At 37.9% G+C, this 17,477-nt stretch overlaps 1 protein-coding gene across 6 annotated transcripts in view; it reads left to right on the top strand.

The window, feature by feature from the left end:
* SKAP2 (src kinase associated phosphoprotein 2) overlaps positions 1-17,477 on the top strand; it is a 238,025-nt gene that overhangs the window by 109,502 nt on the left and 111,046 nt on the right. For all 6 annotated transcript variants that reach the window (XM_049641633.1, XM_049641636.1, XM_049641635.1 and 3 more), the window contains exons 6-9: positions 1,177-1,260; positions 11,466-11,590; positions 12,470-12,533; positions 12,884-13,006. In XM_049641633.1, coding sequence (XP_049497590.1) covers positions 1,177-1,260; positions 11,466-11,590; positions 12,470-12,533; positions 12,884-13,006 — 396 coding nt within the window. The remainder of the gene's footprint in view (positions 1-1,176; positions 1,261-11,465; positions 11,591-12,469; positions 12,534-12,883; positions 13,007-17,477) is intronic.

Here is a 17,477-nt window from a genome sequence, read left to right as displayed (position 1 = left end):
ATGATAACCCAAGCTGAAACCAACAAGTTGGATGCCTAACCAAATGAGCCACGCAGGCACCCCGCTCTGTAGGATTTTTAATAGAACATTTGGTCAGGTTTCTGGTTGTCAATCTTGATTATTTGTAAATGATTCAGGAGCTGTTTCCTGCCTCTTAGAGGAGGGTTGAGGGCCATAACTGTATTCTCAAGGATGGGATTTCTCACCATTCTCCCACCCAGCTGAGCAGCAGGTTATCCCACACGTGACCTGGCTTACACCATGTCTGCTATGATTCCGATCAAGCCTGGCATATTGTCTGCCATTTTCTGTTATTCATTCAGTGTTCCTCTCCATTGGCCATGATAATTGGGAGTTGACCATATGGTCTCGCTCTTTCAGCACCAACATATAACGGAAATGGACTATGGAGGTGGTGGTATTATATGGGAAACAGAAAACAGAAAGTCCCTTCATTACCATTTTGCTTTTCTCCCAGGTAGTCCCCTTGGGCCTTTCTATTTATATTCCATTTGCTTCCCTTGGTTTTCTTAGCTGAATTTTATTTTTTTTTAATTTTTTTTTTTTTAATATTTACTTTTGAGACAGAGACAGCATGAATGGGGGAGGAGCAGAGAGAAGGGGAGACACAGAATCGGAAGCAGGCTCTAGGCTCTGAGCCATCAGCCCAGAGCCCGACATGGGGCTCGAACTCACGGACCGCGAGATCGTGACCTGAGCTGAAGTTGGACACTTAACCGACTGAGCCACCCAGGCGCCCCTCTTAGCTGAATTTTAAAGCTGAGGGAGATAGTAGCAGTCATCTAGGTCAACTCCCCCCCCTCTCCCCCCCACCCTTTTATAACAGATGAGAAAAGGAGACCCAGATGAATCCCTTCTCTCAAAGCTGTGTAGTCAGATGTCCTTTTGACTGTCCCTGTCAGGAAGGTGTGTTAGCCACAAGTGTCCCAGTCCCATCTCTGCTTCACTTTATTCCTTTTTAGCTTTGTTTTTGTTTTTTGGTTTTGTTTGTTTGTCCTTTGGAGAAGAAGCTACAAGTTAATTAGTCATAGAATTTTAGAGCTGGCAGAAACCTTAGAAGTCACATTAACAGATTTTTCGTTTTAACGGTGTTACATTTATACTATGTATGTAATACATAGTATCTAAACTGTTCCTTTTCCCCTTTTATTGTAGATCACAGCTTTCTGGGATTCGAATGGCAGAAACGGTGGTGTGCCCTCAGCAAAACAGTATTCTATTATTATGGAAGTGATAAAGGTAGTATTGGGGTTCAATCATACTGACTTCTATTGTGGAAGGGTTTTAGGGGCCATTTTATACCCCCTTTTTAGTACAGAATAAACTGAAGACAAAGGGAGAAAGACTAACTGAGCATTTTAATATTTGCAGTCTAAGACTGTGTAATTCTATTTTGTTATTTGCCGAATGCTCCAAATTCCAGAATTCCCTAAAAGTTAACACAGTTGTGTTTTATTGAATTAGGAAAGAGATGAAAATTTATGTGGCTTTTCATTTTAGGAAATATTTATCATCCAAGGTAATGTAGAATTTCTGGAGAAGTGAAGACCATTAGGGTTGTGAGAGTTTTGAAGGGAGGAAAAGATATTTTTTTTTCTTTCAGATGTTTTAAAAGAGACATTTAGATGAAATGAAATACGTGCAATACCTTTCTCAGCTTCTTTTAAATAACAACAGCAAACACCTATATAGAGAATGCTATTCTAAGCGCTTTAGCTATATTAACCGGTCCAGCAGCAACTCTGTGAGGTAGGGACTACTATTAGCTCTGTTTATTTTGCTCTTGGGAAAACTGAGGATTAACTGAGGTTAAATAATTTGGTCAGGGTCACAGAGCTGGTAGGTGGCCAGTGTGGGATTCGAGCCTAGGCTTATGGTAGAGTCCACGCTCTAACCAGCAATTTGGAAACATTAAGACCATTTATAACTTTACTTGCTAATTAATACATCTCTTGATCACAGCTCACATAATTTTAAGTTCCGTATTTGAACGAATAAAGCATAAAATATTGAAATTTGAAGAATATCAGCTTCCTTAGTTTTGTTTTTTTTTCTAGGGAAAGCAAGTCAGAAGTTGAATATTATAAAGTAAAGGTAATGTAGAAATAGCTAGCATCTGTTTCTGGAAAGGACCCGTAAGGAGAAAAAAGGCGTAGAAGTCCAGTGTCACTGATTCCCATGGAATCATGTACCTTATCAGTGTTTTTTGGAAGTTTTGTTTCATTTGACTTCACTTGCAGGGTTTAGGTTTTTTCCCTTACTCTAGAACCTTGCAGATAGGATCATTGTACATATTTCAGGTAAATTTGAAACACATAGGTGATGCTAGAAGTTGGTCTTACCTTTTGGCAACTGGCATTAACAAATTAAGAATTAACTTAGTGGTTAGTTTGCATTACATCACTAATTTACAATAGATTCCAACGGAACAATGGCATCAGCGAAGTATAAACTATAAACAGCTATCATCAGGCAGCCTTCTTTCTTCTGCTAAGGGTAAGTAGGTGATTGTATCAGAAAAATTAACCCAAGTTCAGTTATTGATTACCATAGGTCGTAAGTATAAATGATTATGACAAATATAGTATGCACACCATTGTGAATTGAGATCAAGATCTTACTTTTCCACAGAGAAAGACCTTCTATTTCATAAGACTAAGGGAGAGAGGCTTTACCTCCTTGTCACTCCAGCTGAGTTAGGTTTCTCATTTCTCTTTTTTATTTTTTCCTTTATTTTGAGAGAGAGAGCGCTCACGGGCATGTGCACACGAGTGGGGGAGGCGCAGAGAAAGCGGGAGAGAGAGAATCCCAGGCAGGCTCCAGGCTCAGCACGAAGCCCAATGCGGGGCTCCATCCTGTGGCCAAGAGGTCATGACCTGAGCTGGTATCAGGAGTCAGATGCTTAACTAACTGAGCCACTCGAGCACCCCCTCATTTCTAATTTCTTTAAGAGTCCATGACTACTAATGTTCGTTTCCTCCGCTCCTTCTCCTAACTGGTATATACCAAATGTTAGGCCAGAGATTAGCAAGAACTTTCCCAAAACTTAAGGAAGGTTTATATTTGTTTCAAGTAAGTATATTTATTTCAGTAAATAAGTTCTAGTTATTTGTGGATGCTATTAGTGAAATTCCTACTTCTGTTCTTATTTGATGGGACCTTGTGGCAATAACATCTTTGGCATTTGTGTTTTAACCATTTTGTGGTACATTTAGCCACCTATACCACCACTGCTTTTTAAAAATTACTTTTCTAGTGTTCCTTTCTCATGTGGGTATTTGAAGATCTGGTGTATATTTCCATCAAACTCTTCCCTGTTGTTATGAAGTCTCCGTTGAGAATTCAGGTGTGTTTTTGTGGTTCTTTTGGCTGCTTCCTTTAGAATTTTTGGCTAGTTCTTCTTTGGGGGACTCAGAAAATAATCTGTCTTTGAACACTTTTTTAATTTGGCACGATGGTGAGTTCCTTCCTTTGTATCTTTTTCTTTCTAGGAAAATGTACCTGTCACGTGAAAGTTTTACTTTCTTTTGTGAAATTAGATAGCTGATTTGTACAGCCTGGTTTACTGTATGTATGAACCACTTGTCTAACCGTTGGAAAGGGCTATTTAGATATATGAGAACTGTAATCCTCCAGCTAAGCAGGATTTAGATAAATGGATTATAGAGGCACAGAAGGAGTCGATACCACTTACTAGGTTAAACTGTACTTTGTTACTATTTGACAGATAACATAGTTCACATTTTATAACTTACGGTGTGTGCCAAAAAACATTTTGACCCATCAGGGTAGTAATGGCTTAGAAAAAGTAGTTCCAGCCTCTAGGGAAAATAATGCACTTACCTTTGTACTCATAAATATCATTTATATGTATTATTCATGGTCATTGGCTGCCCTTAAGCATATATACAGTACATATTTTATCACTTTATGAAATCACATCCATCCTTTTATCTCCTTCTTCTTCCTTTGATTGTCACAAATCCTATTCATCAAACTTCTTAGGTCTTAGCTATTCAGAGTGCCATCAAGGTAGTCATTCATTCACTCACTCATTGATTCATTTTTTGGTTGAATAAATATTTATTGGCTAGTTGGTAGATACTAGGCACTGAGGTTCCAAAGATAATCTGGCCTTAGAGATACCTGAGAGGTTTTTTTAATGTTTATTTATTTTTGAGAGAGAGAGAGAGAGAGAGGGGCAGAGAGTGAGCGGGGGAGGGGCAGAGAGAGAGAGGGAGACACAGAATCTGAAGTAGGCTTCAGGCTGTGAGCGGTTAGCAAAGAGCCCGATGCGGGGCTTGAACTTACAAACCGTAGGATCAGGACCTGAGCTGAAGTTGGACGCTTAACCGACTGAGCCACCCAGGTGCCCCTCATTCTCTAATTATCACAGGAGGCTCCAAGAGGCTAATATGTATAGGATAGTAAGAGAATCTTTGTGTAATGTTTATCTTAACAATAGCTATATGTTATGTTAGTCTAATAGACCATATCATAGTTGTCTGATTTCCAGTTGTAGAGGAAAACAGTAGGTATAGCCAAAAAAAATAGAGGCAGGCTTTAGATTCCCGTTTTACAGAAATGCCTGTAATTTGTTCATTCTCCATTCCCTACCACCTTGCACTACCTTGTTTTTTAATTGCATGTATACCTATGGTTGAAAATGTGTTCAAAAACCACTTGATTTTTATGCTTGTGGTGTAATTTTATTTTAAAGAAAAACAGAAGGTTTTGGAAATACCTCAGATTTCCTGTCGCAAGACCATATGAGCCACACTTTTAATTCTAACTAAAGTGTTTCCCTTTGGACTCATATATATTGCCCGGGTTTATTAGTCAGAGCCACTTGGGGCCCCTAAGTAACCAATATATATGTAGCATATAGTATTTTTCATTTAAAATAGTAATAATTTGATATTTCCTCACAGTATAATTCAAAACACCAGAAGTGTATTTCACGTGGCTGAATTAGCACTGGCAGCTGTATTTCTGTGAGCTTTACAGACAAGGAAAAATGTTCATATATCTTTACCTGAGGGCCTAGAACAACTTGTTAATCAGTTTGATGAAGTTTAATGCAAAGGCTTAGTGTTAAGGGGCATATTTTCCTCTTTCCTACTAATAATAAGCATTAAAACATATGGAAATAAGAGTTATTCACCCAGGAGAAAGGCCTTCTTAAATATAAGAAGCAGATGTTAACAAAAATTTCTGCACGCATTGTATGTCTTTCTCTTCGCTAGCCATTTGTACCAAGTTAACATGCTTGGTATAAACAATAGAAACCAACTTTGACTCTGCAGAAAAGGAAAATTATTGGGAGAATATTGGCTCTCAGGCAGAATTGACGGGAAGGCTAAACAACCAGGCTCAGAAGGCAAGGACTGAGAGAGGTAAAGTACCTAGAACTTCAGCCCAGTCTCTGCCCCCAACGAGAGTCTAATTGGGACACACTGCTGGCCCTGCCATTGTGCAATGCCACGGACACGAGGATGGTGTCAGAGCTCTCCCCTGATTCTTTTGTTAGTCAGTTTGGATTTAGGTTCCAGTTCAGAGCATCTGATTGACTGACCTAGACCAGGGAAAAACCTCCCTCCCTCCCTTCATCTTCTGTGGTGAGAAGCTGGCTCCGGCCCCCAACAATCTCAGGACTGACATAGGAAAGATACTTAGATGTCAGATGTCAGGCATCTTCAGATGACAAATGCCCACAACCTATAGGGATGCTAAATGATCTGAAATTATTTAGTTGCTGTATTTAGTAGGAATTATTTATTTGTTATCTTGAAATTGGTAGGAGACTGGTTGGTGTTTTAAAACCTGTTTTCTGAGAGCCAGCAAAAAAGAAAAAGCAAGCATATTTGTAAGAAAAACGGGACTGATTGGATTTTGGTAGGTAGCGATGGAGTAGAGGGAAAGAATATGGGGCAGTGGATGTGGAAAAAGGAAGAAATCAAGAATGATGCTCCGTTTTCTGGTTTGGAGTCTTCAGTTAATGGAGGTGCCATTGATCGAGAAGGAGGACACAACAAGAAAGATCACATGTGTTGCAGGAGTGGAGATAAGGTGATCTCCATTGTGGGCATGTTCTCTTCATTGTGCCCATAAGACATTCAAGAAATGAAACATATATACTGGGCAGATAAAGATTTGGATATAAAATCCTGAAGCTGGACGAAAAATAGGGAATTATGAATCACAAGATACGAATAGAAGTTGAATCCTAAGGATTGGGTAAGATTGCCCAGAGAAAACCGTAAAGCAGGAAAAGAGCAAGATTTAGAACATAATGCATCATGGCTGTTTAAGAGATAGACAAAGGTAGAGGAGCCCATGAAGCAAGCTGAGAAAGTCGGACCCAAGTTGCAGAAGGAAATGCAAGATAGCATTCATCTTCTCTAGCAAGATTTCATAAATTACATGTTCTAGAACAGTGGTTTTTCAAACATTAGTGTGTGTCAAAATCACCTGGGTTGCTTGCTAAACCTTTGGTTTCCCACACCCACACCCAGAGATTTCCACACAGCAAGGGCAGGGTAGTAGCCATTTCTGCATTAATAGTCTTCCAAGATCTAACATAGTTGGCGATTCTTGAAATATACTTTGAGAAACAGCTTTCTAGGAGACAATGTGAAATGGCTGAAAAAACAAGGCTTTTTTCAGACTTAGGTTAGGGTCCTGGCTTTTATAATCTACTGGTTATATGGCCATGAGCAAATCAATTATTTTAAGATTTGTTTTTCCATCAGTGCTGGGGATGTAATAAATAACTTCTTCCTCTCAGAATTATTTTGTGGTATAGATGAGATATGTTATTAAATTCCTGGCCTACAGAAGGAGCTCAGGAAGTGTGAGTTGTCTTTTGGACACTTAGCAAACCCAGAACACAGCTGTAAACCTAAAAGCCAGGGAAAAAGTAGAAGGAAATTGCTATCATTAACCTCACACATTTTGTTTTGTAAGAGATCAGAGCCGCCTGCTTTTTACCTTGAACCTACTGAATTAGAATTGTGTAAAATTAAGTTACTGATTTAATAGATTTTATTATCTAGTTTCTCCTGGCAGACTTCAATTCTGTAGACATTAAATTTGAACAGCATGATATGGGCAAGGTTAAAGTGTGAAATAGAAGCTGAAGGAAATTTGATAGAGGGACAAATACCTCAAAAATCCTGAAGGCATTAATGTTATAAAAGCTAAATACTCAAATAATACTACTAAATTGTCAAGAAAATGTTAAATTATGTTTGAAAGAATTGTTTGAGAAGTCAGGGAAGTATACCTTTCAGAAAGATTTCCATTATAATGACTAACATTTTACAGATGTTTGGCACTTAAAGGAATAAGCTTCTGCTATTTCAGAAGTTCCCATAAATGCAATACCTATTAGTCTTTTGCAGTTTTGGGTAAATCAACTTATATGACTTAATTGGCATGTTACTGTTTTTAACACTTCGTCTCAAGTCAAGAAGTGTTCTTGAAACTATCCTAGAAGGCATTGTGGAATTAATCTATATATATTTTATTATGGATTGCCATATAATGCTATGGTTTTCTCCTTTTTCTCTATCTGGAAGAGATGCTAATGTGAAGAGAGAGGAGCAGAGTCTTATCAAAGCCATGACTACACCCATTTCATATCTTGAGTTTTTTGTCCCACATTGTCTGATTAGAAACATGGCTACTGGGGCGCCTGGGTGGCTCAGTCAGTTAAATGTCTGACTTCGGCTCAGGTCATGATCTCATGGCTGATGGGTTCGAGCCCCGCATCAGGCTCTGTGCTGACAGCTCAGAGCCTGGAGCCTGCTTTGGATTCTGTATCTCCCTCTCCCTCTCTCTCTGTCTCTCTCTGCCCCTTCCCCACTCGTGCTCTGTCTCTCTGTCTCTTAAAAAATAAACATTAAAAAAATTAAAAAAAAAAAAAAAGAAACATGGCTACTTTATGGTCATGCATGTACAAAAGCTATTGAGAAAGAGAAAGAATTATGAATTTCCCTCCATTCTCTTCAGCCTTTCTGGTTCCATACCTTTACCCTCACTTGCATGCTTATATGATTATTTATTCCCAAATAGTCAACTGTCAGCTGAATACGTCTAGGTATTGGTTTATTTTTATTATTAGTTTTACTTGGTTAGAAAATACCGCCTTTTGTCTTGTAGTCTTAGTCTTTCTTTGGCTGAGTGAGGTTTTCTTTTGTTGTATCTTTGGTTATCGACTCTGTGTTATTTGTTACTCTTCTTCTGGATCACCCATTTTTTCTTACGTTTTATTTTTGTTAGTCTTCCATGTCTATCATCTTTCTCTTTTGTTTCTCTTCCTCCTTATTTTTTTTCCTACCTATTGGGGTAGAATGTTTTAGGTGTATCTGATTTGATTTTTCAACGATGTTCAAAATTTTCAACTTTTTATCACTTTAATAAATCATTTGTTTTGCTGCTGCATTTTTCATTTCCTTATACGGTATTTTTCCCTTATTTTACCAGCTCCATTCCAGTTTCTGTCCCAGCCATCTCTCTTTTATTTTATATTACATTGTTTCATCTTTCATCTCTCTCAAATATTTTTTTTACTTTATAAAAGATGCAGAATAATTTAAAGTTTATATCTGTTTCTCCTTGTGTGCTCTTGCTTTCTATATCTTGAATGCTATGTTATGTTTTTGTAGCACATGGTATTTGTTTGATTTTCCTCTTTTACTTCTGTCTGGATGTTATATATCCTTGTCTCTATAATCTGGGGTGCTTACTTCTATGTTGGATCCGTGACCTTTCTCTGGCTTATCTCACTAGAGAGAGGTTGGTTATGTCTTCCTCTTAGATCCTAACAGAAGATCTGATACAAAGCCCCATAGCATATTTCTGGGGGTTTGGTCTAAAGTGGATCAGCAAGTCTAAGGAGAGGTCACCTAATTTGGCTGCCTGGTTGTCTTATTTCTAGATAATCTTGCGCAAGAAAGTTTCTTGCTCCCTGCAGCTCTTCCTAACTCAGTCTTTATAGTGCTGATTTTACATCTCCAGATGTAAACCACTCCTCACGCATTTCCATCCCAACTGATGTCACATTGCCAAGAATTTCAGACCCAGGTTACAGATAGAAAGCATGGGCTTTAAATGAGACGGACCAAGTGATGAGAGCATTTGAGCCCTTGTGCAGCAAGGGAGCCACGTTCTTTCATCTGGTCTTTGAAGTTCCTTTTTTTTTCTTGGAAAGTTTAAAGACCTCTCTCACAAATGCCCTGTGTGGCTTTAATATTTGGCCTCTGACAACTTCCATTTTTTGTAATGAAATCTTTTGGCAGTCTAGTGGATCACTCACAGGGTAAATATTCCTGGAGCACTTAAATTTGTATTTGTGTGTGTGTGTGTGTGGGGGGGGTATGTGTTGCACTGGGAAGGTGAGAAAGGTCTAGTAAGGTGTTAACTAGATTTTGTCCCACCATACCTACAATACCCCCTCAGTTGTTTTAAGAGCTCAATATAAATTTTTTCCCTGAATGAATGAATGACTTAGTCTTCTTTAAGGATTTAAGGTTAAGCAACAATGCTTAACCATTTCTTTCCCCAATATTATTTTTTCAGTTAGATGTTTTGTAAAATATGTCCCGGGAGTACCAGTTTCATAAAATGTTCTATGAAAAAAGGGTTCCATGTACAAATAATTTTGGGAAAGGCCACGTACTGAATCCCTCTCGTGGAAATGCAAGCATTATATAAATATATTAAGGGCCTCAAGAAGGCCTGGATTAACAAAACCTGGTTAACTCTTTTTAGCTCAGCATTTCCCGGACGTATTTTGTCATAGAAACCTATTAATACCTCATAAAACACACTATGAGAAATGCTGCTCTAATTTTTGTTGTTTTTTTCCTGAACATCACAGAGTATATTGTAGGCTTTTTCCACGAGGCAAGCTTCTAATTTTTAGATCATGGAAAGAGATGTAAATTATGACTTAATATGATTAGAATGTCCAGATTTCAGTCAGGAATTTCTAACTCAGATTTTTTTGTCCTGATTTGGTGTTTTGAACAAGATATGATCTTCATAACTTTTTAAAAATGTGTGTTACTTCAGGCATTAAATTAGTATATTTAAGAAAAGGAGATAAATATTTTATTGGTGCACAGAGCCAAGAGACCCCTCCACCCCATGATATGGAAGCATTTCTGTATTTCCCCCGAGCTCAGTAAAAGAGACAGTTGCCCTTACTCATGATTTTAATATTGTGCGTTAATCTAGGAAGTAAACATATAGTTGTACAGCTTTTCCATCAAAATGGTATAACTGGGTGAGTCGGAAAGCAGACTAATTTTATTTCGGTTTCATAGTATTAAATCTTTTCTTGTATTCCTACTTTATTTGTCTTTAAAATAATATCTGCCTAAGCTCAAGTTGTCTTTTCTTTTGGATCTTCATCATGCGGGATTCAGATGTGCTTTCCTAGTTTACCATTCACTGACTGGCTAAGAAGCCTACTTTTCTTTGGTTTTGTTTCAGCAACTAATACTTCCGTGCAGGCTTTACGTCCCTCTCCATCCAAATGCTTTGTTTTCCACTTGTAAGTTTTTATAATTAGTAGTTTTGTTTTGCTTTGCCTTTTATTTTATGCTTTTAAATCCATTCTTTTTATGTTTACTTTTTTTGTTTTAGAGAGAGAAAATGTGTGAGCAGGGTAGGGGGAGAGGGGAGAGAGAGACAGAGAGACAGAGAGAGAGAGACAGAGAGAGAGAGAGAGACAGAGAATTCCAAGTAGGCTCCGCACTAAGCGTGGCTAAGCATGGCTTGATCCTGTGACCTGGAATCATGACCTGAGTTGAAATCAAGAGTCGGATGCTCCACAGACTGAGCCACCCGGGTGCTCTGCTTTGCTTTTTAAATTTATGGTTTGTAAAATTTCAGTTTGTACCAATTTAGGAGATATTTTTTGGGAAGAAAACCTGTGATTTAGAGCTTTTCAGAGGTGGGATGTTGGAAGGCGGTAATGAGAAGGGATGGTGGTAAAAAAAGCCCAGTGAGTTTTCGACTCCAGGTTTCCCCACTGGCTCATAAATCTGAGAGAGCCATGGATTTGTAGCGGGTTTTTCCAGCAAGTTCTGAGTTCCCGTTCTTGGATTTTCCCTACACGTAAGTATCCTATTTCCATACTTCCTTCTGAATAAGACTGTATAAAAATAAGACTGTATAAGACGTCTGCAGACGTCTTCCTCTCATTCCCTAAGATATCCTTTTTAAACCCAACCATCCCCAATACTTCTGTAATTTTAGAATTAAAAGTGTTAGCTAGAAATATTATTTTAAACATTAAATACTATGAAAACAGTATGAACAAAGCATAACCCCTTCCAAGAATTGACAAAGAAAATCTAAATAAAAGATAATCAACTGGGCATTTATATTCACTGCAGTAAAGGAAAGTCTGACTTTCGTTTTATCTTCAACAGACAAGCAACAGAAAGGTGAATTCGCAATAGACGGCTACAATGTCAGAATGAATAACACTCTCAGGAAGGATGCAAAGAAGGATTGCTGTTTTGAAATCTCTGCTCCTGATAAACGGATCTATCAGGTTGGAGTTTTTGTGTTGTTTTGAAATTAAGTTGATAAAAGGTCCTGATTTCATTTATAAAGACATTAACATTTCGTTAAAACAACCCTCCCTGACATGTTAATAACAATAAAAAATACTGATCTTTATACAGTGAACATTCATATAAGAGGAAGTACATTTTTTTAAAAAAATCTCAGATTCGTTCAAGTGATACCTTCTCGAAAGTGAACAAGCGAATATGTAATTTATCAACTACTTCACATGTTGCATTTTATATCTGTTTTAATAGAACTGTGTGATTACTTAAAAGAATTACAGAGCAGAAAGAGTAAAATTATCAAAAGAAAAATATCTGAGCGTTAATGCATACTGTATTGCTTAGGGTTGTGGGAGAAAATGAAGTTAAAGGCACATATCAGCTCTGTGATTCGAGAGCTATCAGCTAGCATCAATATGGAATGTATGTTTAATAAGTTTTAAATATCTGAGATTGCAGTTGAAAGCCAGTTAATTAAGTTGTCAGGTAGTGTGTTGGAATCTGACAAGAACATTTTTAAGAAAAGTGTACCCGGCAGTCTAAAGAAATTCATGGGTGTCTTCTAATTGTCAAGGGCAAATTTTGTTCATCAGTTCTGTCTTTGACATTGATGAAGAGAAGCAGCTTTTTTTCCTGCACAGCTGCCAGCTGCTGATCAGAGTTTCAAATCCATCATCCTCTGCTTCAATTACGTAAATTTGTCAAAATTAACTGTACATTATAAGGAGCATCCTTGCAAGAAAAGTAGTACAAGACATGAAAAGAATTACTAATGGTCTTAAAGAAGTGATAAGAGTGTGACATGCCTTTCATATTTCCACCGTGGGGATTTTTCTTACTCTTGTTTATTTTTTTATCAGTTCACAGCAGCGTCTCCCAAAGATGCTGAGCAGTGGGTACAGCAGCTGAAATTTGTATTACGCGGTAAGAGCAATCAATCGGACTAGTCACAGCAGTCTTTCAATACTGAATAACTGAATGAATTTGGATTTTCAAGTATAAAAGGTCGTTGGCTCCTATGAGGACGACCGAGGGAACATGATGGTGCGCTTCAGAGCTATAAAAGTGTTTCTTCTCTAAGTACCAACTGGCAACTTTGCAATTCACACATTTGTGTAGTGATCATTTTTTTTTTTTATAACAATGTTCCAAGTTAAGGATATAGCATATGATAATGTCGTGACTCTGGAGGGCTGCATCAGTTTAGAAAATAAGGTTTTGAAAACCACGTTCGCGTTCTTAAAAAATTTGCCTGATGAACCACGTTTTTTCAGACATGGGATCGGATGTTATTCCTGAAGACAACGACGAAAGAGGGGAACTGTATGATGACGTGGACCATCCTCTGCCAACCAGCAGCCAGCCACCTGATGATGAAATTTATGAAGAACTTCCAGGTATTTATCGTCCGGTGATTCATTTAAGGATTTTAGGGCTTGTTTCATTTTTTCTCCCCCCTCAATGTCATATATCATCACGTTGACAACTGGAGCGGAACATGGTGAGCTATTAAAAACAAGGACAAAGAAAATCCCTCAAAACCCTATTTTATGAAAAGGGTTCTGCTTGAGGTATTTCAAGCGCGTGGATGTATACTCATGGAAAGTGAGTGGGATGTTAAAATGAAGCAGAGACAGTCCTAATCTCATGGGACTTTTGGCTCATTAGCATTGTTTACGCGACATAATTTTTTAATTAAAAAATCGACTTGCCTTACAGTTTTTTCCCACCAACTCACACATCGTTTTTTATTTATATATCTTGGAACTTGCATTAACCAGAAGTTCTATGCACACCCCATATGTCAACAACTTCTGCCTCGTATATTTCTCTCTGCTGTGGCGAATTGCACTGTCTTAGAAGAATATTGTCAAACTATCAACAAAAGCCTTTGAGGCTTGAAATTTTCTTGGTTGATATTTTATCATCGATATGGATAGGTTTTCTTTTTCTGCACTTACAGGCATTGTTGAGTGTTTATATGCCTCAGCATCTCTTACATAACATAAAATTAATTCTCTATTAGCTGTTTGACTTGTAGTTTTGAGGATCAAGCAGGACACAGAAAGGTAGGCATCTGGAACTTAGGGTACCTAGAGTGGGAACGCATTCAGGGAATCACTGCATTACTAAAACTATAGGTTGAAATGAGCTTTTTTCTAGCTATTAAAAAATCAGTAGAGAAGAAAAAGGGATTATGAACAATGTAAGTGAGATTGAACCAACATCTCACGTGGAGAAGTTGTTTTTCTCTGAAAATTGGTTTCAGAAATGCTTAAAATGTTCCAAACTAACGTGCAAATATCATTTTCAGTGAAGTCAATGGAGCATAGTAACAACTAGCACATGGACCTTAGAGTCAAAGTTTAAATTTGGGCTGTGCCATTTACTACCTCAGGGACCTTAAGCCTTGTCTTCTCCCTCATCTAGAATTCTTCATCTTCATCTATAAAATTCCTTTTTTCTTCGTCAATAAAATGGGGGTAATATCACCATGAGGGGAGTGAGGTGACTGTATCTGAAACTCTCAGCACTGTGCTTGAATCATGACAAGCCTGCACAATAAATTGTAACATCATCGTTATCGTTTTCATTATTGTATCCAGTAAATTCTTTTTTTTTTTAATTTGTTTTTAATGTTTATTTATTTTTGAGACAATGCAAGAGACAGAGTACAATCAGTGGAGGGGCAGACAGAGGGAGACACAGAATCTGAAGCGGGCTCCAGGCTCTGAGCTGTCAGCCCAGAGCCCGATGCAGGGCTCGAACTCACAAACCGTGAGATCATGACCTGAGCCGAAGTCGGACGCTTAACCGACTGAGCCACTCAGGCACCCCTATATCCAGTAAATTCTTACAAGTGCTTATATGAGGATGTAAGAATGGTTTTCTGATCAAGTAAGAATTAATGATTGTAATGGTATTATAAATTCAAGTACTATAGAAATGACTCAAATATGCATCTACATATTGTTTTTTACTGCCCATGGAAGATGATTAGTCTAAAAGCACAAGTTTGTGGGGAATAGTAATCTGGACATTTTTATTATTTTAATGGGGCTATATGTTTATAGCCTTTTCCTTTCTGATTTATCCTAGGGAAATGGGCATCTGCCATAGCATTAGTTATCCTCAAGTCAGGAAGAATATTTTCTGGCTGCTTGTTTTTAGTCACATCATATTGTTAATACAGTTATTTGAGTTTGAAAAATGTCTGAAAGAGCTTGTGAGAATGTATACTGATGTAAAATGGAAGCGGGTAGTGCCCTTGAACGTGGTATTACCGTCGTACACATTGTATTCCTTTAAAACCCTGCAATGAATGGGTTACGTTACAGCGGTCGAATTGTCTGTTAATTAAGTTCTGTGTTTCTTCAACTTGACCATCCTGTCCCCACCATCCCTCCCCCCCCACTTTCATAACAAAGGTCCAAGGAAGCTCTCTTTTAGGTGGCTTGAAATCTTGAAAGGATGAAAACATCTTGTATTTTCTCTCACTGCAGATATGCTGCTTCATCCCTTTTTTTTTTTTTTTTTTGGCTGAGGGCCACATAATTGTTGGAAATAACCGTTACTCCTTAAGGAGTCTTCCTTCTTGCAGAGGTGCTGGAAGAAATCTAAGCTGCTCTGGGATTCCTTGCCCCTGCCTGGGATCCCAGTTGCCGTACAAAGTGATTGAGCTCGATAGACCCTGCAACAGTGCCCCTGGGAAGGAAGCCGGCGTAGGCGGCTGTGGATTGTCTACTTCTTCTTGCTTCCCCAGTGTACCCAAAAGCCGCTTCAACATCTGCACGGTGCAAGCTTGTCCAGTTGGAGCCAGCCGCTGCAGAGGGGATTTTTCTTAGCGAAAGTCCTCAAGTCGTCTCTCCGAGTGTGAGGGTATTTTTTTGTTGTTTGGTTTTGTTTTTTGGACTAAAACTAGAAAGTCACTTTTCTTTCTTTAAAAAAAGGATGCCCCCATTCAGGATAAACGTTGAGGTAGTTGCCTTCCCCTCTGTGAAATACGAATATAATTTGGAGAGGAGGTGAGAACAGGGGAGGGGCAGTGAACACACTCGCAAACTGTGGGTATTTTTCCAGTTCTGGACCAAAAACTATGTCTCTCTGAAGTCTGACTGGTTAAATTCCAAGAATTAATTCCTGCTACCATTTCAACACACTTTTCTATTACATATGGTTGAAAATCCCCTTAGTTGAAAGATGAGGCATACACATATGAAGAAAAATCGAAGTTTTCAGTGTGTTACTGTAAATCACAAGGTTCTTTTTCTGAGAAAGTAGAGCTCTCACTCTAAAAAATATATTTTTTTAAATGTAAGTAAACCTGTAGTGTTTCCGTCTTAATGATAAGAAGAAAACATTGTTTAAAAAATCGTATTGCAAAATATCCCTTGAAAAAAATGTTTGGTTCTGTGGGAACGTAAATAGTTGCCTTGTAATTGTTTTTCAGTGAGAATCTTCTAACTTTATTACCGGAGCTTCTCTTTCATTTCTTGTTCATTAATTTTTAAGTAACTTCACAAAAGAAGAATAAATTTGTAAGATTTCTTTGTGTTTAGGGGATTTATGCATATGCAACTCTTCTGTAAGAGTTGAAAGAGTGCCATTTCTGGGGAGTGGTAAAGCCATCTGGCTTTCCTTCACATACACTAATGGCTTCAACATCTCTTATGGCTTAGGACGCCTTAGCCTAGGTCAGTCAGGTTTGCTTACATTGTGGTATTACTATAGCATATTTGTGTTTGCACAGCTAATATATTGATCAAAGCGTGTTTACTGTTTCATAACACAGTAGGGAGTTCATTTGGCTTAGAACAGATTTCAGAAGTCAGTGCTCATTGTTTTCATTAGAAATACAGAAGAATCGTTTTTATTTGATTTTTGAATCTTCAAAGAGGAAACAGTGCTTGAGAAATTGCTGCAGAGATCGTCACAGCTTGCCTTTCTCTTCTAGTTACCAGGTCACTTGATTTTTCCCCCCTTTAATGTCAGGAAATTGTGTAGCGACAACAATTAAGACTTTCTAAAGATATAGACTGAATAGAATCAGCCCAATAACAAGAACGGTAACCGCCCATTAGCCTATTAAATCTATAGCTTTACAGCTACAGGGGAATTGCCTTTGAAATTCTTCTGGCAAGTGGACTGGAAGAGACAGGGCAACATAAAACAGGAAGACGAATTTCTAATTCCATTAACCTATTTTTTAAGTGTTAATTCATTTTTTTTTTTTTTTTTGTAATGACAGATTGAACTATTCTGAGCCAGAAGCAAAGGATATTTTTATCCTTTGGTCATTCAAATGCATTTAAAATGTATCCATTCCAGTGTCTGTATCTAAAATGGAATATAAAGTAAAATGCAGCTATAGATACATATTTTTCAAACTATTATGGATACATAAAAAAGAACAGTGTTTGGTTACTTAAATCTGAAGCAGTTTCTGGCAAGTAGACATGAATGACGTTAATCAGTAAGTGGTCCCAACCCCCGCCCAAGATATATTTTAGCTTTGCTTTCCTGCTGAATCCTTATCACTCCTATTACAAAGTTAATATCAAGACTATAGGGGAGTCTGGAGTCTCTGATATTAACATCACTGTAAGGGAGAACATCTATAAGTTAGGGTCACTGCACACTTTCAATTGTTTATATTTTGATCTTTGCTGAATATAGATGTGACTTTCGTGTTGTTTATGTTGCCTGTTTCATGATATGGCATGAAGCTGTGGAATAAATACAGTTGTGACTATCACGTAGCTTTTTCTCCAGCTTGCTGTTGGCATTGCAGCACATCTCAAAACCTAGAATACCCGCAAAGCAGAAATGGCTATTGGTAGAAAGATAAACTAACCCATTTTTGCAACT

Source organism: Panthera uncia, chromosome A2, assembly GCF_023721935.1.
Source record: "Panthera uncia isolate 11264 chromosome A2, Puncia_PCG_1.0, whole genome shotgun sequence".
Taxonomy (NCBI): Eukaryota; Metazoa; Chordata; class Mammalia; order Carnivora; family Felidae; genus Panthera; species Panthera uncia.
This window is presented reverse-complemented; position numbering and strand designations above follow the sequence as displayed.